At 39.0% G+C, this 27,622-nt stretch overlaps 1 protein-coding gene across 6 annotated transcripts; it reads left to right on the forward strand.

Moving 5' to 3' along the window:
* Nucleotides 1–27,622, forward strand: ZNF84 (zinc finger protein 84). 6 transcript variants are annotated; one of them, XM_043488024.1, is made up of 7 exons: nt 1–185; nt 1,888–2,000; nt 3,821–4,037; nt 5,189–5,381; nt 18,918–19,044; nt 20,299–20,394; nt 21,773–27,622. In XM_043488024.1, the coding sequence occupies exons 4-7, from the start codon at nt 5,367–5,369 to the stop codon at nt 23,743–23,745; spliced, it is 2,211 nt and encodes a 736-aa protein (XP_043343959.1). In that variant the 5' UTR covers nt 1–185; nt 1,888–2,000; nt 3,821–4,037; nt 5,189–5,366; the 3' UTR covers nt 23,746–27,622. The 6 variants fall into 6 exon arrangements, with proteins under 6 accessions (XP_043343959.1, XP_043343978.1, XP_043343968.1 ...); XM_043488043.1 differs by having other exon boundaries at nt 3,880–4,037; XM_043488052.1 differs by lacking the exon at nt 1–185 and adding an exon at nt 1,823–1,838 and having other exon boundaries at nt 1,946–2,000.

The raw sequence follows: 27,622 nt of genomic DNA on the forward strand, positions 1-27,622 counted from the left end.
TCGCCACTACGCGAGAGGCCACTGTGCGAGTGTCCGCGTGCTTGTGCGCGCGCTGTTCCCCGGCTAGGCTCCAGGCCGTCGGGATCTCGCGGATCCGCCCGGGTCGCGCAAAGCCCGGGGGCGGGGCGGTCACTTGGGTCCCGGTCCCCGTTCGGCGCGTCCGTGGTCCGAGGCGTTTTTTGCAGGTTCCGGGGCTGGATCCCTGTGGGGCGGGCGGAGGGGAATGAGAGGGTTCGCGGGGGCCGGGCTGGGGGTCGTGCCAGGGCTGCAGGTGGCGTCCGCCCTTCGGCCTGGGACTCAGCGGCTGGGTTGCGGTGGGCACCGGTGGGCTCCAGCGGTGGGGGGAGGCCCTTCCTCCGCCGCGGCCAGTGCTCAGAGCGCCTTGACGTTTCCGTCCAGACCGGCTCGTACAGGTGGTGTCTCCCACGCGCGTGGCCGGCCGCCCGCGACCTTCGGGACACACGGCCAGTCGTGGGGACGCCATGGGAGTGTACGCGGGGCGACCCGATTGTTCGCCTCCGTCCAGGCTCCACCCAGCTTGCCTCTGCTTTTATCAGTAGGATTTTTAACGGGGCGTCTCTACTAACAAAAAACCCAAACAACTTTGACAGTTGCTAATGCGGTGAGGACAGCGTTGGCCTCAAGCCTTGTCTCTGACTTTGACCCACAACTGCCACTTGAAACAGTCAACTCACAATTCTGGGTCTCAGGCTTTTCATCTGAAAACGAGGGAGTGGCAAGAAATTACTTTTTCTTCTCTAGCGTGGAAGCTTTTTGCAATCATTAAAACACATTATTTTATTGATTACTTATTGATTCCTTACTGTTTCAACCACATAGTGCTGGACTGAAACTGCTTTGCTTGCCTGTTTTCTTGGGTTAAGGATTTTAAAATATGTTCACTGTCGTCAGTTTAGAGTGTACTGATAAACAGATTCAAATGAAAATCATTCATGATCCCATCAACAGGAAATAGTCACTGCTAACGTTTTGTACATCCTTTAGTCAATAAATGTGTGTATATTGTTAATAACCTTATTTGTTCCCTTTAAGAAAAAAAAAATTGGGACTATGCTGCATATCCTGCTTAAAGCCTTTGCAATCTATCACAGATATGTTAAGTTGAAATATTTTGTCCCATGTAGGGAGTTTGACCTTTCTGTGGGAGTTCTTTCAACTTGCCCCTGAGATCTTTTCTTTCTCTTCTTTTTCTCCTTAGTCTGCCCTGTTGCCATCATCTCTGGACAGGGGACTGTATCATTCGTGTACTGGGAATATAAACGGACTCCCAAGACATTTGCCCATCCCTCTTTCTACTGCTGTTGTGGGTCTTGGTCACAGGCCCTGGGGTAGACTGCATGGAACCAGTGGCCCCAATCTACCATTTGTGCATATATCATCTATTTGGGGCACATGAATTTTTGTGCAGTATTAGAATTTGAGTAGACTCCAGGAGTTGGTGATGGACAGGGAGGCCTGGCGTGCTGCGATTCATGGGGTCGCAAAGAGTCGGACACGACTGAGTGACTGAACTGGCTGACTGACTGACTTCCTTAATGAATGCTGAATGCATCAAAAAAGACAGCATGGTGTATAGAACATCTGGCACATAGTTGTTGTTTAGTTGCTACATTGTATCCGACTGTTTTGGGACCATATAGACTGCAGGTCAGCAAGGCTTCTCTGTCCTCAAGATTTCCTAGGCTAGATTACTGGAGTGGGTTGCCATTTCCTTCTCTAGGGGATCTTCCCAACCCAGGGATCCCACCTGTGTCTCCTGCATTGGCATGCAAGTTCTTCACCACTGAGCCACCAGGGAAGCCTGGCACATGTTAGGTGTGAGTAAATGTCACTTTCCGTTGTTCTTTTTCCCTTGTAATTCCACAGGACTTGATGCTGAGTGGGAACTATGGGATGATGATGACGGTGCCCCTTCCTCCTGCAGGTGAACATGAGCATGTCATGGGGAGAACTGCGGTGCTCTGCAGGAAGCTGCTGAGGTAAAGTCAAACCCATGAAGTTAAAAGGGGTCAAACTGTATAGCGGAGGGGTAGGCTTCCATCTGCTGAAGGAACACATGGAAGTCTAGTGGAAGAGCACTCAGGGAAAGCTCTCTCAAGAGCCAACTGGCAAAAGCATTTGTTTAAATTAAATGAAAATAAGGTCGGATCTATTGTGCTGAGCAATTAATATCAGAAGTTTTTAAAAACTACCACACTGATGGCTTCTCACACTTTTTCCACCTCAGATTCTTATGCCTCATTTCAACATTTCTCTCTACTCTTGATAAATTTTCACTGAAACCCAACTAAACTTTGCCAAGTAGTTTCTGACAAAGGAAATTTCAAGATCACATTGTGAATTTGCCTGTCTGCTTAATTTTTATTTCATGAAATAAAGTGAAAGCGTAACACAAAGGAAATGACCTATTTATTTACTAGAGGTGTATCTTCCTTGTCTGGGGTATGTGTGTGTATTTGTATTATGATTGACTTTTCTTGAACCACACAGAGGTTATTCCATTTTTTAATCATTAAATTTATTGGCTTTTAAGTAAAATTTTTTGACTTTTGCCTTTGTAGCATGTGTAGGGACATTTTCCCCAGAATTACACAAATACTCATTTGTGTTTTCTTTAGGCACTATCATGGTTTTCATTACTTTAAGTTCTGATCCATCTGAAAGTACAGTTGACCCTTGAATAATAGGGGTGTGAACTGCATGGGTCCACTTTTATGCAGATTTTTTTCAATAAATACCACAGTACTGTATGATCAGAAGTTGGTTAAATCTGCAGATATGAACCTTGGATATAGAGGGTTGACTATAAAATTAATTATGTGAGGATTTTCAAATGCATGGGTGGTGAGGTGGACTAGTGTCCCTAACCCTCAAATTGTTCAAGGGTCAACTGTAGTTTGTTGTAATATATGAGATAGATATCTGGCTTTATTTTCTTCCAAGTGTTAATCACTTCTCCTATTCATTAAGTGATCAGGTTTTACTTTGGATGTAAAGTGCCACATTTATTGCATGAGAGATTTATGTATTTGGGTCGTTATGCTTTATTTAGCTGTAAATCTTTTCTGGAGACAGTATGAAATACTTTTTTTAAATATAATTGTACAAAAAAAAAATATAATTGTACAATATATGTTACTATTACATGGACCTATGTACACTCATTATCTTGTGTTTCCCAAAGTGTCCAAAGTGTTCCTGTACCTTTTTTTCTTCCAGATGAACTTTAGAATTGCTTGTTAAAAAAATTTTTTTTGAAATTGTGACTGGAATTGACAAAAAATATAAATAATTCAGGGCTGAATTATGAAGTCTTTCTGTCCTAGAAAGACCAATTTGTGTGTGAGGAAGTCTATTTTTATAGTCCCCATTGGTGGTTTTAGTTTGCTTTAGCCTATGAGCCATACACATTTCTTGTCAAGTATATTTCTATGTTTTATGTATTTTTTCTGATATGCATAGATTTTTTATCCTACCTTTTTATTTGTTTAAATAAGAAGGCTGTTGATATTACAGTACTGTGTCTGTTGATCTGGAAAGATGGTTTGCATAGTGGGAAGAAAGCAAAAACAGTTTTTAAATGTGACCTTATATTTTTGTTAAAAATATCCAGATTGTTTATACTACCTCTTAAGAGTGGTTATGTTTGGTCACAAGTAAGAATTTTTTCTTATTTAGCTTATGTACATTTCTAAGTTTTGTCATCATATTTTACTTCTGTAATAATAATTATGTCTCTTTGTTTAGTTCTTATGTGTGCCAGTTCCAGTTCTAAAATGAATATATTTTCACAATTTAGGGTATACAAAGGAATCATTTCTTGTGTAACTGGAAAGAACCTCAATATGTATTTCTGAGTTGATACCAAGGGCTGAATCACAGGAAGACATGAAAGGGAAGAGTTTGGTGTCTGAAGTGCTGCTTTAGTGTGTCATAGGGATGAGCAAGCTGTGTCTCTGTGGAACTAAGGTGACGGAATGTGTGCGTGGAAATAAGAGCTAATTCCAGGATGTATGGTGAGTGTGTGAACATATGTGTACATGAATACAAACAAATAACTTTATGATTTTGGAAGTAAATATCTTGAATGTAGGGCTTCCCAGGTGGCTCAGTCATAAAAGAATCCACCTGCCAATTGAGGAGATGCAGGTTTGGCCCCTGGGTCAGGAAGATCCCTGGAGAAGGAAATGGCAACCTACTCTAGTACTCTCACCTGGGAAATCCAATGGACAGAGGAGCCTGGTGGGCTATAGTCCATGGAGTTTGAAAGAGTCAGACACGACTAAGCAACTAAACGACAGCAACCCTGAACGTAGCAAAAAAGAGAAATAGCATTCATTTCTGGTACTTAATAGTTGTGCAGTCATTGGCACACTCTAGTTTCATTTTTCATTCTATAAAATGGAGATGTGAAATGCTTTTTTGTCAAATGCCTTTTGGGTTGTCTGTGAGGGTTGTTATAAAGTGCTTAGTATTTTGTCTTATATATTGAAAGCACTCAGATGTGAGAGCTATTGTTATTACCAGGAACTAGTCACTTTCCTTTTAATATCTCATTTGTTCCTCAGAATCCCCGTGGCATTACATAGTGACTAAAGAGTAATTCTCCAGAAATATATAATGTCTATGCATCAAACAACATAACTTTAAGCATATAATCAACAGAAGTACAAGGGAAAACTGGCCAATCTGTAATATTGGGAGAATTTAACATACTTCTTGTAGAAATGGATATGATTGGCAGACATAAATTAGGAAGGCTATAGATTTTAAACCTTAGTTTCCTATTTGTTCTTACCCAAAGTCACAAAGCCAGGAAAAGGAAAAAGTTGATTAAAACTTAGATCTGTTTTAATACAAATCACATAAGCTTTCCAAAAGTCTGTCACACACAGAGCTACCTTGTCCTTCCCAGCACCTGTTCCTCAGTGTCCTCAGTGGACGCTAACCGGATCTCAGGATTGCTTTTGCTGAGTAATCTTTATCTGTGTACAGAGATGTAGACTTCTGCCGTTTTTTCATATCACATTCTATTTCTGTCCCTGGTAGTCCTGTGTCAGAAAACACACTCTGGCCTTAAATGATTATGAACTCCTATTTCCTAGCAAGAAAGGAGGGGATTTTAGGTGCACTGTGAATATACCAATTGAAGTGCATTGGTCCCCAGGTTCACAGATCCTGGTTCCCCAGAAATGAGCCTGCTCCTGTGAGACAAGAAAGGCATTCCCAGCAGAGAAATTCATTCCTGGTGTTGAACACTTCACTCCCAAGCTTCGGGATAAAAGCAGAGGCCACAGAACTGAACAAACCTCAGACTTGCTGATCATCTCACACAGGCTGCAGAAATGACCATGTTACAGGTGAGTTTGTGTTTATTCCTCATTATTTTTCCAAGGGATTATAAGAGGTATGTAAGACTTGAGTGAAAAAGGAAAGATTACATTGTTAAGAAGTCAGGGGAAGATACCCTCAGAATGGAAGATCCAAACTGGGACAAAGTCAAAGCAGTGATGCAATAACTATAGGGCCTTGAGAAGTTCTTAAAGTTTCAATTTTTATAAGCCTTACTGTCCTACATAATTATTGAATGAGCTATAAACTTGGTTCTCAAATTTTCGACAAGTGTAATAAATATATTTATATGAATTGTATTATCCAAAGGAAAAAGGAAAGTTCTTCATGGAAAGTAAGTATTTACCGGTCATTCCTTGGGAAGCCTTTAAGTAAATGATATAGTGATAATGTCCTCAGGAGAAACGTTGTAATAAATACAAAACTATTGTAGCCATTTTTCATGGTTTTCCACAGAATGTGACCCAAGGGTAGTATGCCAAAGCCGAACTTAATCACCATAATTATTTATTTATTTACCTCTTTAGTTGTGAAGCAGAATTCACATGGAGAAAAGTTCATAAAATGCAGCTTAATGTGTTATCAAATGAATACCCATGAAACCACCATTTCATTTCAAGAAATTGAACGTCCCCTCCCAATCACAGCTTCTCCCTGACAGAGGAAACCAGGACTCTAGCTTCTGTAACCATTTCCTTGCTTGTCTGTTTAGTTTTATTCCTAAGTGTTTATACGCAAACACTGCAGTTAGTTTGTCTGCTGTTGTGCATGCTTATTTGTGTTTTGCTTCTTTCACTTTCACTTGTTTCTGAGATTTATTGCATTTGCAACCTTCTCTTCAATGAAGGCAGCTTCTTTTTTAAGAAATATACATTCCATTTCCTCAGTTTATTTTTTTCAAAGCTTTAAAAAAAAAGTTTATTTATTTGGCTGTGTCAGGTTTTAGTTGTGGCATGCAGGGTCTTCCTGCGTCTTTCAGGATCTTTCATTACAACAGAGGTCTCTGGTTGTAGCACATGGACTCAGTAGTTGCAATATATGGGCTTAGTTACTCCACAGCATTTAGGGTCTTAATTCCCAAACCAGGACTCAAACCTGTGTCCCCTGCATTGCAAGGCAGATTCTTAACCACTGGACCATCAGGGAAGTCCCTGAAGGCAGCTTCTTAATATCATCAAATCCAGCCATTATCAAGTTTCCATTAGTCTCATAAATTCATAAACTGTCATTTGTTTGCTCAGACTCTTAAGTAAAGTTCATACAGTGCAGCTGATCTGTCTCTTAATCTTGGTACTGCTTATTTTTTTCTATCCAAACCATTTGTTGAAGAGGCCAGGCCATTGATCTATAGTTTCTCACTATCTGAAGGCTCTGAATAAGTGATGTGGTGGGTAATGAATCCCCATGGTGTTACTGGTGTGTTGTCACCTGTGTTTCCTGTAAATTGGTAGATTCGAGATGTGCTGTCCAGTACTGAAGCCACCGGCCACATACGACTGAACTTAAGTTAATTCAGTTAAATCCCTTTGTCATGGTTGTCCCCTCTCAAGTGCTTAGTAGCCACAGATTGGACAGCCACAAACTGGGTAGCACAGGTAAAGAATGTTTCCATCATCACAGAAAGTTCCACACTGAGGTTTGATCAGTTTCAAGTGTGACTTCTTGGCAAGAATGCTTCAGAAGTTGTTGTACACGATGCCCTCTTTGTCTTGCTATGGCTTTAAATGATCACTACTTATATGGATCATTTCATTAGGAGCTGCAAAATGATAACACCCTCCTTGTAACATTTTTCTTTATTTACTAACTAGAACGCTGCTCTCTAGTACCACAAAATACATCAAAGCTCAGTTTGTACATCTTCTGCCCTAGACCTATAATTAGTAGTTTAAAATTTAGTTATCATAAAATTTCAGTATAATTTTAAAAGTATGGCCAAAACATGGACATATACTCGATTTTTGCATATTGGCTTGGTATTCAGGAACTTCATAAGCCCATTTACTAACTAATAATTTTTCTTTAGATTTGGTTAGATTTCCATGTTTATAAAAATATCAGCAATACTTTTTTTTACTAAAAAGAAATTCAACTGACTTCCTAGTTTGCTAAGACATTCTATAACAAATAAATGCTGATTATTTTTCAATTTTTGGTGTGTTGTTTCATCTGTTTGTTCTTTTTCATACTTTTATATTCTCCCTTATGAAATCTAGTCCTTCTTTTTGAAAAACATAAATGTGCTTTTTAAAAGCTGTTAGATTTTTCTGTTATCTGTAGTTCTTGTGATGTACATTCTTCCACTTACAGATATGTTTTATCTGTATCTACTGAGGTGATAATATGTTTTTTCTTAATTATTAATATAGTAAATATCAGTGATTTTTTTAAAGTATTAAATTAACCTTGAATTTTTGCGATAAACTCCAGCTTATTCTTAATATATTTTCTTCTTTATATTTTGTTCAGTACAGTAGCTTGGTGATGTTATTTAGGATTTTCACATCAGTATTCATGTGTATCTTGGCCTTTGCTTTTCCCTTCTTTCAGTATCCCTATTGAGTTTTGTTATCAAGATCATGCGAGTGTCAAAAAATTTATCAAAAGTTGCTTCCACATTATATGAGAGTTTAGTAAAATTGGAATTATTTCAGCATTAAATGTTTACAAAATTAACTGGTAAAGCCATTTTTTGTGTGTGAGATTTAAACTCAGGGAACCAGTTTTCCACATGGCCAATGCATGATTTGTAAAATCATTAATGAGTAAATGATCCAATTAAGAAGCAAGATAAAACAATAGATTTTAATGTGACCGTGTGAGAAGTTCATTTATATGAATGAAGATTCTACATTGCAGCTCATTTTTGTGAGACCAGTTTTGATGTGATGTCAAAGAAGAATGTCCACAGTTAACTAATTCTAATTGTTGTAGGGTCTTTGGATTTTCTTTATGCAGTCATGCCATCTATGACAGTTTTACATGTTGTTTTCAGTATTTATACTTGTTCCTCGCATTGTATTGTTCTGACCTCCTGCAGTACTTTGTGGACTAGAGGTGGCATTAGGAACACCCTTGTCTCATTAGGAACACCCAGGCCTGCACTGTGCACTACATAGCACATCACAGGTGCTCACCTCTGACACCAGCCCCCTGGAGTTAGCACAGACTCTGCAGGGTGAGAGCGCCATCCCCAAGAAGAGTGCCTTCACGTTAGTCGATAGCTATAAGTTTGAGAGTCCTCAGGCCACACACAACACTTCTGTCCAACTGGCTGCAGATTTGGGGTGTTCCTATGACCCCCTCAGGTTCGATGGAATAGTTCACAAAACTTAGGAAAGTGCTATACCTAAAACTAGTTTTATTACAAAGGACACAAATTAGGACCAGCCAAATGAAGAGACAGAGTGATGTCTGGCAGGGTCCCAAACAGAGCTGCTGTGCCCTCTCCCCGTGGAATCAGGATACATCATCCTCCTGGCCTATGTCTGCTTACTAGCCAGAAAGCTAACCTGAGGCAGAAATATCCAGAGTTTTTATTGGGTATTCACTGTGTAGGTATAATTGATTAAATCCCTGGCCATTTGATGGAACTCAGCCTCCAGCCCTGTCTTCTCCGTGGAGGTTGGACTGATAGCATCTCTCTGAAAGCCCCAACTCTCCAATCCAATGGTTGGTCCTTCTAGCATGGCCAGTGTCCACCTGGAGACTCCAGCAGCCCACTGTGAGTTACCTTGTTCCATAAATTCAGGAGGGACCCACCGCTAATAGCACAGAGACCTGCCATCCCAAAAAAACTGGCACAAAACCCAGTTATATAACCTATAGCCATTAGCTTCACATACTGTTTAATTAAAATTAAGTAAAATAGAAAAGTCAGTTTCTAGTCACCTTTGATGTATTCAGTAGACACTGATGGCTGCCAGTGACTATATTGGATGGTATAGATATGAGCATTTCAGTCGTCACAAGAAATTCTGTTGGACAGTGCTGTTCTAGTCCTCAGAGACCAAGTACTCAGTGTTATACCATTAAGTATGATGCTAGCTTTACATATTTTATAGATTATGATTATCAGATTAAATTTCCTCCTATTTCTAGTTTGTCGATAGTATTTTACAATGAACAGATTTTCACAATATGCCTTTTCTGCATTTTGAAATGATAATGGCTTTTCTCCTTTATTCTGTTAATATAATAGTGATTTCAGAATCAATATCTTACATAACTGAAAGAAACTTCATTTGGTCAGGCCACATTATACTTTTTATGCATGTGTGTGTGTTAGTCGCTCAGTCGTGTCCAACTCTTTGCAACCCCATGGACGGTAGCCCTCCAGGCTCCTCTGTCCATGGGATTCTCCAGGCAAGAATACTGGAGTGGATAGCCATTCCCTTCTCCAGGAGGTCTTCCCAACCCAAGGATCAAACCCTGGTCTCTTGTATTGCAGGCAGATTTTTTACCATCTGAGCCACCAGGGAAGCCCCTTTTCTGCATGGCTAGATTCAATTTGCTAACACTTTGTTAGGAATTTTGATTCTCTAAGAGCTTGTATTGTTCTTTTGCTGTGTTCTTGTCTGATTTGGGATTAGAGGTCTGCTGGCCATATAAAATGAGTTGAGACGTTTACACTCTTTATTCTCTGAAAGAATTTATATGATATCTTATTTATTCCTTGAATGTTGGGAAGAATTCTCCTCTGAAGCCATCTAAAACTTGAGGTTTTTTTGAAGGAAGGTTTTAAATTGTGAGTGTTAATTCCTGTAATAGTTAAAGGACTAATTCAGACCTTCTTTCTTCTGTCACTTTTAAGTACATTGTTTTTCAAGAAGTATATCTATTTCATCTAAGTTGTCATATATGTTGGCATAAATTGATTAATATTGTTATCTTTTTAACACCTTTATTGAACTATGATATCAGTAGGATCCACTGACATCACTGACAAGTGTATAATTCAGTAATTTTTTTAGTAACTTTATGTTATATAACCATCATCACAATCCAGTTTTAGAAGGGTTCTGTCATCCCAAGAGAATCTTTGTGACATTTACAGTCAGTTCCTCCTCCCATCCCCAGCCTGAAGCAATCACTAATTTGCTTGCTGTCTATATAGGTTTTCCTTTTGGAAATATATAAATGGATTTTTATAAATGTGTAATCTTTTGTTTCTAGCTTCTTTCAATTAGCATAGTATTTTTGAGGTTCATCTATGTTTTAGTATATGTCAGAAATACATTCTTATTGTTGATTATTATTCCATTATATTGGATATATCACTTTTTATATATCCATTCACCACTTAAAGGACACTTGGAATATTTATACTTTTTGGTATATTTGTTATATAAATATAGTTTTTATAAGTAATACTAATATGAACAATCTCTTATAAGTATTTTATTAATCAAAGTATAGGTGATTTACAGTGTTGTGTTACTTTCAGGTTATAGCATTTATATATATATGCATATATATATTCTTTTTCAGATTCTTTTTCATTATAGGTTATTATAGATATTGAATATAGTTCCCTATGCAGGTCCTTTTTGGTTATCAATGGGGTTTTATATATAGTAGTGTGTATGTGTTAATCCCAAACTTCTAATTTATCCCTTCACGTTTCCCTCCTTTCCCTTTTGGTAGCCATAAGTTTGATTTCTATATTTGTGACTTTGTTTCTGTTTTATAAATAAGTTCATTTGTATTACTTTTTTAGATTCCACATATAAGTGATATCATAATATTTGTCGTTCTCTGTCTGACTGACTTCTCAGCATGATAATCTCTAGGTCCATCCATGTTGCTGCAAATGGCATGATTTCATTCTTTTTTTGTGACTGTGTATATATGTACCACATCTTTATCCATTCATTTTTCCATGGATATTGAGGTCACATCCTTGTCTTAGCTATTGTAAACAGTGCTGTGAACTTAAGAGGTGCCTGTATCTTTGCAAATAAGAGTTTTCGTCTTTTCTGGATATATGCCCAGGAGTCGGATTGCCAAGTCTGTGGTAACTCTATTTTTAGTTTCTCAAGGAGCCTCCGTACTGTTTTCCATAGTGGCTACACAAATTTACATTCCAACCAACAGTGTAGGAGGGTTCCGTTTGCTCCATGCCCTCTCCAGCATTTATTATTTGTAGACTTTTTGATGATGGCCATTCTGTCTGCTGTGAGGTGATAGCTTATTGTAGTTTTGATTTGTACTTTTTTAATAATTAGTGATGGTACATATCTTTTCATGTACTTTTGGACCATCTATATGTCTTCTTTGGAAAACTGTCTATTAATGTCTTCTGCCCCATTTTTTGATTGGATTGTTGTGGTTTTTTGGATATTGAGCTTTATGAGCTGTTGTGTATTTTGGAAATTAAGACCTTGTCAGTCACATCACTTGCAAATATTTTCTTCCATCCTGTAGGTTGTCTTTAAATGTTGTTTCTGGTTTCCTTTGCTGTGCAAAAACTTTTATGTTTAATTAAGTCCAATTTGTTTATTTTTGCCTTATTTCCATTACTCTAGGAAACAGATCCAAAAAACTGTTTTTGAGATTTATATCAAAAAGTGTTCTCCCTGTGTTTTCCTCAAGGAGTTTCATAGCATCCAGTCTCACATTTAGGTCTTTAATCCATTTTGAGTGTATTTTTGTATGTGGTGTTAGAGAAGGTTCTACTTTCATTCATTTACGTGTAACTGCCCAGTTTTCTTAGCACTGCATAGTGACGAGATTATCTTTTCTTTGTTGTATGTTTTTCCCTACTGTGTTGTAGATTAATTGACCCTAGTCAATGTGTGGGTATGTTTCTGGGCTTTCTATATAGTTCCATTGATGTATATGTCTGCTTTTGTGCCAGTACCACAATGTTTTGATTACTGTACCTTGTAGTATAGTCTGGTCAGGGGGTGTGATTCATCCAGCTCTATTAAAGATTCTTTCCTGCTTATTTGGGGTCTTTTATGTTTCTATACATATTTTAATACTATTTGTTCTATTAATAGTTTTGTGAAAAATGCCCTAATTTCATAGGTGTTGCATTGAATCTGTAGATTGTCTTGGGTATTATGGTCATTTTAACAGTATTGATTCTTCCAATGCAAGAACATAGTGTATCTTTCCATCTGTTTGTATCACCTTTAATTTCTTTCATCAGCATCTTGTAGTTTTCAGAGCACAGGTCTTTTGCCTCCTTAGATAAGTTTATTTCTAGGTATTTTATTCTTTTTGATGCAGTAGTAAATGGGGTTGTTTCCTTAATTTCTCTTTCTGTTATTTCACTATTAGTGTATAGAAATGCAATGAATTTTGGTGTATTTCTTTTGTATCCGAAACTTTACCAAATTTATTGATGAGTTCTAGTAGTTTTCTGGTGGCATCTTTAGGACTTTCTGTGTATAGTTTCAGGGACTTTCCCAGTGGCTCAGCAATGAAGAATCTGCCTGCACTGCAGGAGACTTGGTAGTTGATAAGGGTTCAATACCTGGGTTGGGAAGATACCCTGGAGAAGGAAATGGCAACCCACTCCAGTATTCTTGCCTGGGAAATCCCATGCAAGATTGTCCAGACAGAAATCCCAGAAAGAGGAGCCTAGCAGGCTGTAGTCCATGGGGTTGCAAAAGAGTCAAATATGACTGAGCAACTAAACAACAATGTATAGTATCATATCTTCTGCAAACTGACAGTTTTACTTCTTCTTTTCAGATTTGGACTCCTTTTATTTCTTTTTCTTCTCTGATTGCCATGGCTAGGACTTCCAAAACTGTTGAATAAAAGTGGCAAGAGTGGGCATCTTTGTCTTGTTCCTGATCTTAGAAGGAATACTTTCAGCTTTTCACCATGGAATATGATGGTAGCTGTGGGTTTGTCATATATGGCCTTTATTATGTTGAGGTATGTTCCTCCTACGCTTACTTTGTGGAGTTTTTATCATAAATGGGTGTTAAATTTTGTCAAAAGCCTTTTTTGCATCTATTCAGATGATTATATGGTTTTAATTCTATTGTTTGTTAATGTGGTATATCATGTTGATTGATTTGCAGATACTGAAAAATCCTTCTCTCCCTGGGATAAACTCATTTTGATCAGGGTGTATGATCCATCCTTTTGCTATATTGTTGGATTCACATTGCTAGTCTTTTGTTGAGGATTTTTGCATCTATGTTTATCAGTGATATCAGCCTGTAATTCTCTTTATTTGTGTGTGATACCTTTGTCTGGTTTAGGTTTCAGGGTGATGATGGCCTGATAGAATGAGATTGGAAGTGTTCCTCTGCAAGTTTAGGAATAGTTTCAGGTAGTTTCAGTTTGGATAGGTATTAACTTTTTAAATGTTTGGTAGAATTCGCCTGTGAAGTCATCTAGTCCTGGACTTTTATTGTTGATAGTTTTTAAATTACTAATTCAATTTCATTACTGGTAATTGATCTGTTCATATTTTCTATTTCTTTCTGGTTCAGTCTTAAGAGATTATACTTTTCTAAGAATTTGTCCATTTCTTCCAGTTCAGTTCAGTCGCTTGGTCGTGTCCGACTCTTTGCAACTTCATGGACTGCAACATGCCAGGTTTCCCTGTCCATTACCAATTCCTGCAACTTGCTCAAACTCAAGTCCATCAAGTTGGTAATGCCATCTAACCATCACATCCTCTGTTGTCCCCTTTTCCTCCTGCCTTCAATCTTTCCAGCATCAAGCTCTTTTCCAGTGTCAGTCCTTTGCATCAGGTGGCCAAAGTATTAGAACTTCAGCTTCAGCATCAGTCCTTCCAATGAATATTCAGGACTGATTTCCTTTAGGATGGACTGGTTGGATCTCCTTACAGTCCAAGGGACTCTCAAGAGTCTTCTCCAACACCACAGTAAAAAAGCATCAATCTTCAGTGCTCAGCTTTCTTTATAGTTCAACTCTCACATCCATAGATGACTACAGGAAAAGCCATAGCTTTGACTAAATGGACCTTTGTTGGCAAAGTAATGTCTCTGCTTTTTAATATGCTGTCTAGGTTAGTCATAGCTTATCTTGAAAAGACGCTTTTCAAGGAGCAAGCATCTTTTAATTTCATGGCTGCAGTCACCATCTGCAGTGATTTTGGAGCCCCCAAAATAAAGTCTGCCACTGTTTCCATTGTTTCCCCATCTATTTCCTATGAAGTGATGGGACCAGATGCCATGATCTTAGTTTTCTGAATGTTGAGTTTTAAGCCAACCTTTTCACTCTCCTCATTCACTTTCATCAAGAGGTCCTTTAGTTCCTCTTCACTTTCTGCCATAAGGGTGGTATCATCTGCGTATCTGAGATTATTGATATTTCTCCCAACAATCTTGATTACAGCTTGTGCTTCATTCAGCCCAGCATTTCACATGATGTACTCTGCATATAAGTTAAATAAATAGGGTGACAGTATACAGCCTTGACGTACTCCTTTCCCAATTTGGAACCAGTCTATTGTTCCGTGTCTGGTTCTAACTGTTGCTTCTTGACCTGCATACAGATTTCTCAGGAGGCAGATAAGGTGATCTGGTATGCCCTTCTCTTGAAGAATTTTCCACAGTTTGTTGTGATCTACACAGTCAAAGGCTTTGGCATAGTCAATAAAGCAAAAGTAGATTTTGTTCTGGAACTCTCTTGCTTTTGCAATGATCCAGTGGATGTTGGCAATTTGATCTCTGGTTCCTCTGCCTTTTCTAAATCCAGCTTGAACATCTGGAAGTTCACAGTTCACGTACTGTTGAAGCCCATCTTGGAGAATTTTGAGCATTACTTTGCCAGCGTGTGAGATGAGTGCAATTGTGCAGTAGTTTGAGCATTCTTTGGCATTGCCCTTCTTTGGGATTGGAATGAAAGCTGACCTTTTCCAGTCCTGTGGCCACTGCTGAGTTTTCCAAATTTGCTGGCATATTGAGTGCAGCACTTTCACAGCATCGTCTTTTAGAATTTGAAATAGCTCCACTAGAATTCCATCACCTCCACTAGCTTTGTTCGTAGTGATGCTTCCTGAGGCCCGCTTGACTTCGCAGTCCAGGATGTCTGGCTCTGTGTGAGTGATTACACCATCATGGTTATCTGGGTCATGAAGATTTTTTTGTATGGTTCTTCTGTATATTTTTTGCCACTTCTTAATATCTTCTGCTTCTATTAGGTCCATACCATTTCTGTCCTTTATTGAGCCCATCTTTGCATGAAATTTTCCCTTGGTATCTCTAATTTTCTTGAAAAGATCTCTAGTCTTTCCCATTCCATTGTTTTCCTCTATTTCTTTGCACTGATCATTTAGGTAGGCTTTCTTATCTCTCCTTGCTATTCTTTGGAACTCTGCATTCAGATGGGTATATCTTTCCTTTTTCCTTTGCCTTTAGCTTCTCTTCCTTTCTCAGTTATTTGTAAGGCCTTTGCAGACAACCATTTTGCCTTTTTGTATGTCTTTTTCTTGCATTTCTTCCAAGTTGACCATTTTATTGGCGTATAGTTACTTGTGGTCTCTTATGAGCCTTTCTATTTCTGTAGTGTTGGTTGTAACTTCATTTCTGAGTTTATTGATTTGGGCCCTCTTGATTTTTTTCCTGATGAGTCTGGCTGAAGGTTTGTCAGTTTTGTCTTTTAAAAAAACCAATTTTTAGTTTCTTTGATCTTTTCCTTTTTTTTTTTCTTATCTCTATTTCAGGTATTTCTGTTCTGATCTGTATGATTTCTTTATACTAACTTTGGATTTTGTTTTTCTTTCTTTAGTTGCTTCACATGTAAGGTTGGCTTGTTTATTTGAGATTTTTCTTGTTTTCTGAAGTAAGCTTGTATCACTATAAACTCTCTTAGAACTTCTTTTGCTGCATCTCATTGGTTTTGGGTCATCATGTTTTTATTTTCATTTGTCTCTAGGTATTTTTTTTTATTTCCTCCTTGATTTGTTCAGTGGTCCATTGAATTACTGGCATATTACAGCCTCCATGTTCTTGTGTTTTTTGCAGTTTGTTTTTTTTTCTTTCTAACCTCAACCATGTTGTGGTTGCAAAAGATGCTTGATATGATTTCAGTTTTCTTAAAATTATGCAAGCTTGTTTTGCAGTGATCTGGAGAATGTTCCACATGCTCTTGAAAAGATTGTGTATTCTGCTGGTTTTGAGTGGATTGTTCTCTATGTTTATATTAACCAATTTAAAGAACCAATGTGTTCTTTAAGGCCAGTGTTTCCTTACTGATTCTTTGGTCTACATGATCTGCCCATTGATGTAAGTGGGGTGTTAAAGTCCCCTAATTTATGTGTGTGTGTGTGTGTGTGTGTGTGTGTGTGTGTGTGTGTGTGTGTAATATATAAAACCAGTGGCTCAGTGGTAAAGCATCCCCCTGCAATGCAGGAGACACAGGAGATGCAAGTTCAAACCCTGGGTCAGGAAGATCCTCTGGAGAATGAAATGGCAACCCACTCCAGTATTCTTGTCTAAAGAATCCAGTGAACAGAGGACCATGGTGGGCTACAGTCCATAGGGTTGCAAAGAGTAGGGTATGACTGAAGTGACTGAGCACAGCAGCACAGCACATTATTGTGTTACTGTCAATTTCTCCCTTTATGTCTGTTAACGTTTGCATTATACATCGAGGTGCTATGTTAGGTGCATATGTATTTACAATTATTATAGCTTCTTCTTGGATTGATCCCTTAATCATTATATAGTGTCCTCTTTTGTCTTGTAACAGAGAAGTTCTGGATTTGTTTCTGTAAGTCTCCTTTTTCCTGTCTTTTGTTCTCTTCTCTTGTGATTTGATGACTTTCTTTAGTGTTAGACTTGTATCCCTTTTTCTTTTTTGGTGTGTATATCTATTACAGATTTTTTGATTTGTGGTTACCATGAGATCTTTGTATAGCAATGTGTATATGTGATTACTTTAAGTTGCTCATCTTATAATTTCAAATGCATTTTTAAAAGCCTGCATTTGTGTTCTCCTCCCTACTGTTATCATATTTTACACCTATTTTATGATCCCTTAACTGCTTATTGATAAATGATTTTACTAGCTTTGTCTTTTAACCTTCTTACCAGCTTTGTGTGTGGATTACCAGCTTTACTGTGTGTTTTTGCCTTTACTGGTGGACTTTCTCATTTCTTAATTTTCTTTTTCACCTTGAGACATTCCTTTGTCATTTGTTGTAAAGCTGGTTTGGTGGTGCTGAATTCTTTTAGGTTTCTTTAGTCTGTAAAGTTTTTGATTTCTATAAAATCTGAACAAGTTCCTTGGTAGGCAGAGTATTCATGATTGTAGGTTTTTCCCTTTCATCACTCTCAAAGTGTGTGATGTGCTGTTTTGGTCAGGTTTTTATTTTCTGGTGGTATTTTGAATTTTTAAAAGCATATGTTTGTGCTTTCTTGTCATCTTAGGAGACTTTGGGACAGAAATCCATCTTGATCTAAAATCCAGATACCGTGACTTCCCTAGTGGTCCATTGGTTAAGAATCTGCCTGGTAATGTAGGAGACAGGGGTTCTATCCCTGGTCTGGGAAGATTCCTCATGCCATGGGGCAACTGAGCCCATGCACCACAACTACAGAGCCTACACTCCAGAGCCTGTGAGCCACAACTACTTAAGCCTCCTTGCTCTAGAGCCTACATGCCACAACTACTGAGCCTGCATGCCACAACTACCAAAAGCCCATGTGCCCTAGAGCCTGTGCTTTGCAACAGAAGAAGCCACCTCACTGAGCAGCCTGTGCACTGTAGCTAGAGAAAGGCCACACATGGCAACAAAGATCTAGAGCAGTCAAAAATAAAAATAAATAATTAAAATTAATTTTAAAAATGTCTGGATATCTTTCTGCAATCTAAATTAGGTTATATCATTTCCATCCTGTAAAAGCTCTAATGGCTAATTGTCAGCAGTGAGAAGGTGTGGTAACCACATCTGCCTTGCTCCCACTGTGGCCTGCAGTCCAGTCACTACAATGTACCCTGTGACCTTGTCTGACTGAACTGTTTATACTGTGTTAACCCTAGCAGTTTGGGTCCCCATTTTGGACCTGCTGTCACTCAGAATGCTTTTGTACCCCCTTTTCTATGGAAACCACTACTAATTTCCTAAAACTTATTTCACATATCACCTCTTCAATAGAGACTGATATGACCATAGATGGAGTGCTGGGCTCCCTCTCTGACCCATGTCATGCCCTCACTGGCCTTTCTGCCTCAACTCTTAAAGCAGCTTGCTTTGTTTATAAATGTACACATTTGTATATGTCTACAACCTAAGAAGTTTTTGAGGATATTGTTTTATTATCTTTCTTTTGTCAGCGCCTCTTCTGGTGCCAAATCTGACATTCAGTGAAAACTTTGTTGGTGATTTGGAAATTTTAAAGTCATGTATTTCAGTTCTCATGTAAATGAGGGGATGAAAGAATGCATAATTGCTTTTTATCCCACAAAATAGAGTGCAAAAGTTGGGACCCAATAGACATTCTGTAACTTACCATGATAAGAATGATGTGTTCAAGCTCTGGTACTTGTTTCCTACATCACCTAGTGATTCCTGCTTCTGATTCACTAGGATTGTGCTCTTATAGGGGTCATTCTCATTTGAAGATTTATCTGTGGACTTCACCCAGAAGGAATGGCAACTACTGGACCCCTATCAGAAGGACTTATACAAGGATGTCATGTTGGAGAATTATAGCAGTCTCGTGTCACTAGGTAAGAAAAGCTACCCAGGACTTCCCTGGCAGTCCAGCAGTTAGAACTCTGTGCTTCCACTTCAGGGGGCCCGGGTTCAATCCCTGGTCAGGGAACTAAGATCCTGAGAGCTTCGTGGCATGGCCAAAAAACAGAAAAACTGCCCAGAAGACCTTGTATTGTCTCTAGTACCATGCTTGTTTTTTAGTTTCTGAGAGCTCTGGGACTTGCAAAATTTTAATGATTTTTGGACCTAAATTTTAGAGATCAAAGTTCTTGGTCTATGAAAGTCCCAGGGAAAGTATTTGAACCTCACCTTCCAATAATGAAGTCTTAATTTCATTGTGCTGCCTCTGGAGCTAATAGTAATAGTGGTAGTGAGGCTCCTGAGGCTTTCCCAACAAAGGTCTGTATAGTCAAAGCTATGGTTTTTCTAGTTGTCATATATGGATGTGAGTGAGAGTTGGACCATAAAGAAGGCTGAGTGTTGAAGAATTGATGCTTTTGAACTGTGGTGTTGGAAATGACTCTTGAGAGTCCCTTGGACTGCAAGAGGATCAAACTAGTCAATCCTAAAGGAAATCTATCCTGAATATTCATTGGAAGGACTGATGCTAAAACTGAAGCTCCAATACTTTGGCCACCTAATGTGAAGAACCAACTCATTGGAAAAGACCCTGATGCTGGGAAAGATTGAAGATAGTTGGATGGCATCACTGACTCAGTAGACATGAGCTTGAGAAAGCTCCAGGAGATGGTAAAGGACAGGGAAGCCTGGCATACTGCAGTCCATGGGGTCGCAAAGAGTTGGACACGACTGAGTGACTGAACAGCCACAAAGCTCCTGAGGCATGTAATTTACTGAATTTCACATATTGTTCTTATATTGACTCAATCGTAAGAGCAATCCTGTCTGGCAGGTGTGTTGCTTTTTTTTTTTTTTCTCATGAGGAAATTGAGACAAAGAAAAAAGTTAAGTATTTTTCCCAAGGCATGATAGCTCGGAAATGAAAGAGCCTGAATTTGAACCAGGGCAGACCAACTACAGAGCCTCTGTAGGGTTTATGGTTTTGGACTTGAGTTATAGAAGTCAAAGATTCTTAGACTTTGTTATCCACTGGGGAGACTGTTACTATTCCTCTGAGGATTGTTTACTTTGTTGGTATTCATGAGGGTAGCTTCATTGGGTCAGCTCATTCTAAACCTTGCTCATTCTTCAGAGGCCTCAAAGGCCATGCAGTAGGGGCCAAGGTCTTTGTCATTTTCCCTGAACAGGGTATGAAGTTATGAAACCTGGTGTCATCCTTAAGTTGGAGCAAGGAGAAGAGCCATGGACAGGAGATGGAGAAATTCCAAGTTCAGACTCACTAGGTGAGTGTATGAAGACCAGGCAGAGGAGAGAAAGTGGAAGTCAGTCTCAGCTGGGTGGGGGTTGGCATCCTTGAAATGTGCCTTAGAGGGCTCTTTTCAAAATCTCAAAGCTTTAATGGTGATTCAGAACAGTTAACATGAGCTACTGAAGTGAATCACATTACATGTGGCTTCTTTGCTTGTAGCTTGAAGTGAAATGTTTCCAGCTGGTCTGGCCCATGATGTTACTCCCAGTCTTTCACATCTGGGACTTTGACTTCTTATTAGGTATTCTGTCCCCTGATGTGGTTAATCTCCTCCTGTCCTTCCTCCTCTCTGTGGTCAAAGACACCTGTGCTTGACCATCAGGGCTTTATTTTTCCTCGCTTTGGGTATCTCTGATGGGAAACCCTCTCTGTTCAGCCTTATTATGTCAGAAAATGGATTATCATTCCTCCCAAACTGTTGGTCCACTTTTCCCCTTGGCTGGTCAAGTTCTGTTGTGCTTTTTCTGTAGCTTAGACAAGGAGTATATAGAATTACCTCTTTCTGCCATTTTTTTTCACTAAGTTTTTTACCTTTGGAAAACATCTTTTGAAAGACTTCTCTATTCTCACTTAAAACTAAGTCTAGTCTGAACTTCCCAAATTGCTAGCTAGTGTAGATCCCGGTTCTCATCTTCTTTTGTGAGTTATGTGGCACCACCAAGCATCCAGCACTGCTCTGATCAGCTGGGCCCTCCTCCTCGTTACCTGTTGTGTGACACTGACTTAATTCAAGGACCCTCAAAAGCAGACCCTGAGATACTTATTGGGACTGTGATCTCCACAGTGTTAGTGGGAGAAGGGGAAGCGAGATGGCGTGAGAGAGGAATGCATGAACAGTATGCTTCTGGGAACCCTCTGAGGGACCAGAAATCTAGTGCCACCCTCTGCCTCCTGTCTCCCAGTGACTGAGTATGGCCCCAGGGAACATTAGGGCTCCAGAGTATCTGGCATACCTGCATATGGCCCAAGAAGGCACTTGCAGCCCATCTCCATCTCTTGGTGGAGAGATGTGGGCACCCTGGTTAGGCCCCACAATTGACCTGAGCTGCAGTGTCCTCTGAGTGTGGCTGAAGGGAGGCAGGTGACACTGAGGACCTGTGTAGTAAGCCCATGTAGCCTGTTCAGTGATTACACCCTTTGCCCCAAGTTGGTGGTCAGTTTCATTCAAACTTAATCTACTGTCTGCTTTCTGTTCTTGTTTAAAGTGTTTTTCAATACCTGGAGGTTAGACATTGCAGTCATATTAGGAAACTAAACATTAAAAAGCATTGATTCCCTCAAATAGCATTTCTAGGTTTTTATTCAGTAAGCACAACCATGGAAGAACTTACAGGATTTTTTTTTCTTCATAGATCAAGTCTTTCAAGTAAATGGTCACATGACTTGGCACAAGGATAACAAGAAGTTTAAAAATATGAAACAAGATCATGAATGTGATGCACTTGGAAAAAAGTTTAATCTGAGCACAAACTTTATTCCTTTAAGGAAATCAAACAAAGAAGGTGACATAGATGGGTTAATTTTAAAACATCATTTAGATTTTCTTATTCCGAAAGCAAACTATGGAAGAATGGAACCAGCTGACTTAAACATATTTGATAAATTATTTCTCCATACGAAGACTGAGGAAACTGATACTTGGTTAAAATACTATGCATGTGATAAAGTTAGCTATAAGAAGTCACAGATTATCATATATCACAGAAGTCGTTCAGGGGAGAAACTCTATGAATGCAGTGAATGTAGGAAACGCTTCAGTAAGAAATCAAGTCTCATTAAACATCAGAGCAGACATATAAGAGAAATAGCCTATGGCTGTGGTAAATGTGGCAAGACTTTTCCCCAGAAGTCACAGTTTATTACACATCATAGAACTCATACAGGAGAGAAACCTTACAATTGTAGCCAATGTGGGAAAGCCTTCTCCCAAAAGTCACAGCTAACATCCCATCAGAGGACACATACAGGAGAGAAACCATATGAATGTGGTGCGTGTGGGAAAGCCTTCTCCCGGAAGTCACATCTCATATCACATTGGAGGACACACACAGGAGAGAAACCCTATGGATGCACTGAATGTGGGAGGGCCTTTAGTGAAAAGTCAAATCTCATCAATCATCAAAGGATTCATACAGGAGAGAAACCTTTTGAATGCAGAGAATGTGGGAAAGCCTTCAGCAGGAAGTCACAGCTTGTCACACATCACAGGACCCACACAGGAACAAAACCCTATGGATGTAGTGATTGTAGAAAAGCCTTCTTTGAGAAATCAGAGTTAATTAGACATCAAACAATTCATACTGGAGAGAAACCCTATGAATGCAGTGAATGTGGGAAAGCCTTCAGAGAGAGGTCTAGTCTTATTAACCATCAGAGAACCCATACAGGAGAGAAGCCTCATGGATGCATCCAGTGTGGGAAAGCCTTTTCCCAGAAATCTCACCTCTTATCACATCAGATGACACACACAGGAGAAAAACCCTTTGTATGCACTAAGTGTGGGAAGGCCTTCAGCAGGAAATCCCAGCTTGTCAGACATCAGAGAACTCATACAGGTGAAAAACCCTATGAGTGCAGTGAATGTGGGAAAGCTTTCAGTGAAAAATTAAGCCTTACTAATCACCAGAGAATTCACACAGGAGAAAAACCGTATGTGTGCAGTGAGTGTGGGAAAGCCTTTTGTCAGAAGTCACATCTCATATCACATCAGAGGACACACACAGGAGAGAAACCCTATGAATGCAATGAATGTGGGAAAGCCTTTGGTGAAAAGTCAAGTCTTGCAACACATCAGAGAACCCATACAGGAGAAAAACCTTATGCATGCAGGGATTGTGAAAAAGCCTTCTCCCAGAAGTCACAGCTCAATACTCACCAGAGAATTCACACAGGAGAGAAACCGTATGGATGCAGTCTTTGTCAAAAAGCTTTCTTTGAAAAATCAGAACTAATTAGACATCAGAGAACTCATACAGGAGAAAAACCTTATGAATGCAGTGAATGTAGGAAAGCCTTCAGGGAGAGATCAAGTCTCATAAATCATCAGAGGACACATACAGGAGAGAAACCCTTTGAATGCAGCGACTGTGGCAAAGCCTTCTCGCGGAAGTCACACCTCATACCACATCAGAGGACACACACAGGAGAGAGACCCTACAGTTGCAGTGAATGTAGAAAGGCCTTCTCTCAGAAGTCACAGCTTGTTAATCATCAGAGAATTCATACAGGAGAGAAACCTTTTCAATGCAGTGAGTGTGGGAAAGCCTTCTCCCAAAAGTCACAGCTTATTAATCATCGGAGAACTCATACAGTAAAGAAATCCTAAGAATGGTGTTAATGTTAGTCTTTGACAGAGATCTTACCTCATCAGTTATGGTAAATCTTTCAGATAATAGTTACATCACATTATATGTCTGAGTACACTTTTAAGTTAGGAACTCCAAATAGGTATGTTGGGGAAGCTTTCAGCAGATTAATGTGTTTATTATATTAGAATTCAGAGGGAGAATGACCCTATGAATTGCAGTGGATTTCAAAAACCTTTCAAACCTTTTTCAGTAGAAAATTAACAGTACAGAAGAATACTGTGACTATCAGAAAGCCACGCACTCTTTATAGACATAGGTACCAAAAATAACTGGTTCTAAATTATATTAAGGCTCAAGTGTGAAGTTTCTAAAAATGTGAATAAATTGAGTCATTGGAATACAAAATTTCTCCATGGTATATAATTATGGCTTATTTTCCTGTGTCACAGGCTGTGTTTTGTAGTTTGGAATTACATATGGTAATGTAATTGGGAGCATGAGATGTACATGCCTTGTAGTGCCTCTGATGTCTATCAAGACATACCATGTGCCACTGGTTTTTCTATTTTAATAATACTATAAAAATGATAACTCATAGGACATGTCTTACTGCTCAATAAGTAGCATGAGTAATATCAACACATTTCCTTATGATTTGTTAGTTTATAAAAGGCTGTATTATTGGCACTGACCTTTCTCTTTAGTAGCAAAAGCCAACATTATATAAAGTCTTTTGGATCCTAGACTCTGAGAAACAGTTTATATAAAACCTGATTAATAAGTATTCTAGTGTAGAACTGCAGAATGGCACGAGTAAATTGTGAGGAGAATGAACTGTGGCTCTACACTCCTGCTCAGTGGCATTAACTTGGAGCAGAATGCCCTCCTTGTGTAATGAGGTGCCTCCATGCATCCAGTGTGTGTATCTTAAGTGCTATGTCACCCAAGTACAACTTGTATTTTAATTTACTGTGATGAATTGTCATGAATATTGTGTGCTGCTATTATGTTTTTGGTGTTTTGTAAAATATTCCATAAAAATTAGATGAAGAAACTAGGTATTTGAGAATCACTATCCAGAGAATATAAAATATAAAGGATTTTGTGGTGAGAACCATATTTTTGATGTATCCCAGGAAGCCTATTTTGCCTTCCTGCAGATTTCTGTGATTACCAGACAGGTATCAGAAATCAAGCTTTTTATTATTTCATCACTGGAAATGTTAGTGTTTCACTTGCGTTTCACCTGTTGTATCATGCACATGAGAAAGTTCCCATGTGTGCTTACCATTTTATAAGGGTGGTTCCTTCTGAAAATGCACGAACCATGCCTAGGTTTATTTAGAATTTTGTAGCAATCTCTTTATAATGTTGTTCGACAAAATCAACTATGTTTTTTGTATGATGGTGAAATTCAGAAAAGTCTAGCATTGACCTTGTTTCCATACTTGAAAAAATCAGGCCTTCTCTCATGCACAAGTCGTCTTACCAGTGTGGTGTTTGGTACCTTTGATTCTAGCAGTATTTTTTTCTTTACCTACAATTTTACATCATTGTTGGAAAATTGGAATACTAAATAAATGAGGGTAATTTTATGAACTATTGTACCAGAATTTCAACAAAGTCCTATTTCCCAAATTTTTATTCATACATAAATTTATGGACTTCCTACTTTTCTCCCTAATACCTTAAGGTCATTTTACCAGGTTGGTGAAACAGACCTTTGTAAAGGAACGAGTAGTTACAGTGTGGTGTTTTACTTTGTGGGTTGTTGGGTTTTGTTTTGTTCCCCACCCCCCCACATTTTTTTCTTTTCCATCTATCGTGGGTCTCTTTCCTCAGCCCATTGATTGACTTGTTGGGTCTTGGATTCGGCTGAGGAGTCTGTTGTCTAAAAACTTCCTAGTTTTGCTCACTCCTGTTCTAGATTATTTTTGAACTACTAAGCAGTTAATCTTAGAACTTCCTTTATGAGATGATGAAACTTCACTGGCCTTTGGATCGAATCCCAAGGGCGAATGTGTTTTCCCAAGGGCAAATGTGTTTCCTAAGGATCTGGTGTCAGTCATCCTGTGTCAGGGCTGATGCTGGCAGCAGGGGTTTTGTTTATCAAAATACCTGATGTTCCACATCCCAGGTGTGTGGTGTAGAACTCACCTGGCATTCTGTCTTCTGAAGGGTCACAAGAGGCCTCTGATTCTAAAATTAGAAATTCTTAGTGTCATGTTTTTAAGTCACCTTGGTAAACCACAAAAATATATTTCCCCTCACTGATTCCTACTACAAATGCTGCATCAAGAAGAAAGCCAATTTTAAAGTTAGGCTGGATTTACTTCTGGTTTTGTGAAGCTCAATAAATGACATTTAGATGTAATACTTGAGGAGGAGCATCTCCTTTCCCTTCCTCTTTCACCACCCAGGTTCCTCCATTGGTGTGGAAGCAATCCTGCAGCGCACACTTTCTATTCTATTCCTTACACTAAGTACTGGATCTTCTGGAGGTCCCGTCTATGAATTCTGAGACCTATACCAGGATTGCCTTGTGTTCAGCTTGTCTTTGTGGGCTTTGATATTTTCAGACACCATTATCTGTATAGATCTGTATGTTCCTGATATTTTGATTTCATGTGACATTTTCATCACATGTAGAACCCTGAGATGAAATGAACCCAAAGAATACCAGACATATCTACCAATATCTGTATTACATAGCAAAGTATACATCCATAGACATTTGGACCCTACACTTGAGATCTCAGTCATTTGGTCATTTACTCCAGTATGTACCCAGATTGTCAATTTCATTGAGTTTGTCAGTCTACAAACATAATACCAACAAGCTTTCAGATGCTGAGCACCTAGTGCTGGCCTGCATGCCAGTTAACTAACTCAGTCATTACTTTTGCAGCTGTATGCATATTTTTTGCCCTTTTCATCCTTTCAGTCCATTTTTTGCACTTACATATACTAGTTATTTTAAGATGCAATTCTGATTATACACTCTTGTATTGAAATATCATGTGGCTAATTGTAGGCTTGGCTTCCCAGGTGGTTCAGTGGTAAAGAATCCACCTGCCATTGCAGGAGACACAGGAGACATGGCTTCAGTCCCTGGATCAGGAAGATCCACCTGGAGAAGGAATGGCAACCCATTCCAGTATTCTTACCTGGCAAGTCCCATGGACAGAGGAGCCTGGTGGGCTACAGTCCATGAGATTGCAAAGAGTTGGACATGACTGAGCACATGCGTGTGTGCATGCACACACACACACACACACACACACACACATTGTGGATTTAAGGTGTAATATCCTCATGGTATATGAGGACTTTTATACAAAACCATACCTGTTCATAATTTCTGAATACTTTATCTTTCCTCTTACAGTTTTTGTTTTGTTTTGTTTTTGCTTTCTTAAACTACTTGAGAGTTCCACAATCTCTCATTTTACGTTTTTATGTGTGTGTGCTTTTTTGTTGATCTACTGCCACTGAAATGCCCTTGTTCCTTGTTAATACCTATTCAACCTATGTGAACTTGTACATGTATTTGTCACTGGTGATAAAATTGTTGCATGTTTTATCTTTCCCATTAGGAAGCTTCTGGAAAGCTAGGACTCTTGTTTGTCTGTATAATTTTAACAACCGAAGCTTTGGTTCATAAGTGTGAGTGGTGTCAGTGGCTGTGTTTTCTACCACATGAGGAGGCATAGCTGCAATGAGAGAAGTGTGAAGCCACCACGGAAGCCAAGTCATGAGCATCCTGGCTGGGTTCCAGGATCTGGTTCTTGTCTTGAAGTCTGGGTTCATCTCTGCTGTTTTCTTGCCTTGATTATTGGACTTTTCTGTGAGATAGCCCAAATATCCTTATAATAAATCCCCAAGTTTGTTTCA

This window comes from Cervus canadensis, chromosome 1 (assembly GCF_019320065.1).
Source record: "Cervus canadensis isolate Bull #8, Minnesota chromosome 1, ASM1932006v1, whole genome shotgun sequence".
NCBI lineage: Eukaryota > Metazoa > Chordata > Mammalia > Artiodactyla > Cervidae > Cervus > Cervus canadensis.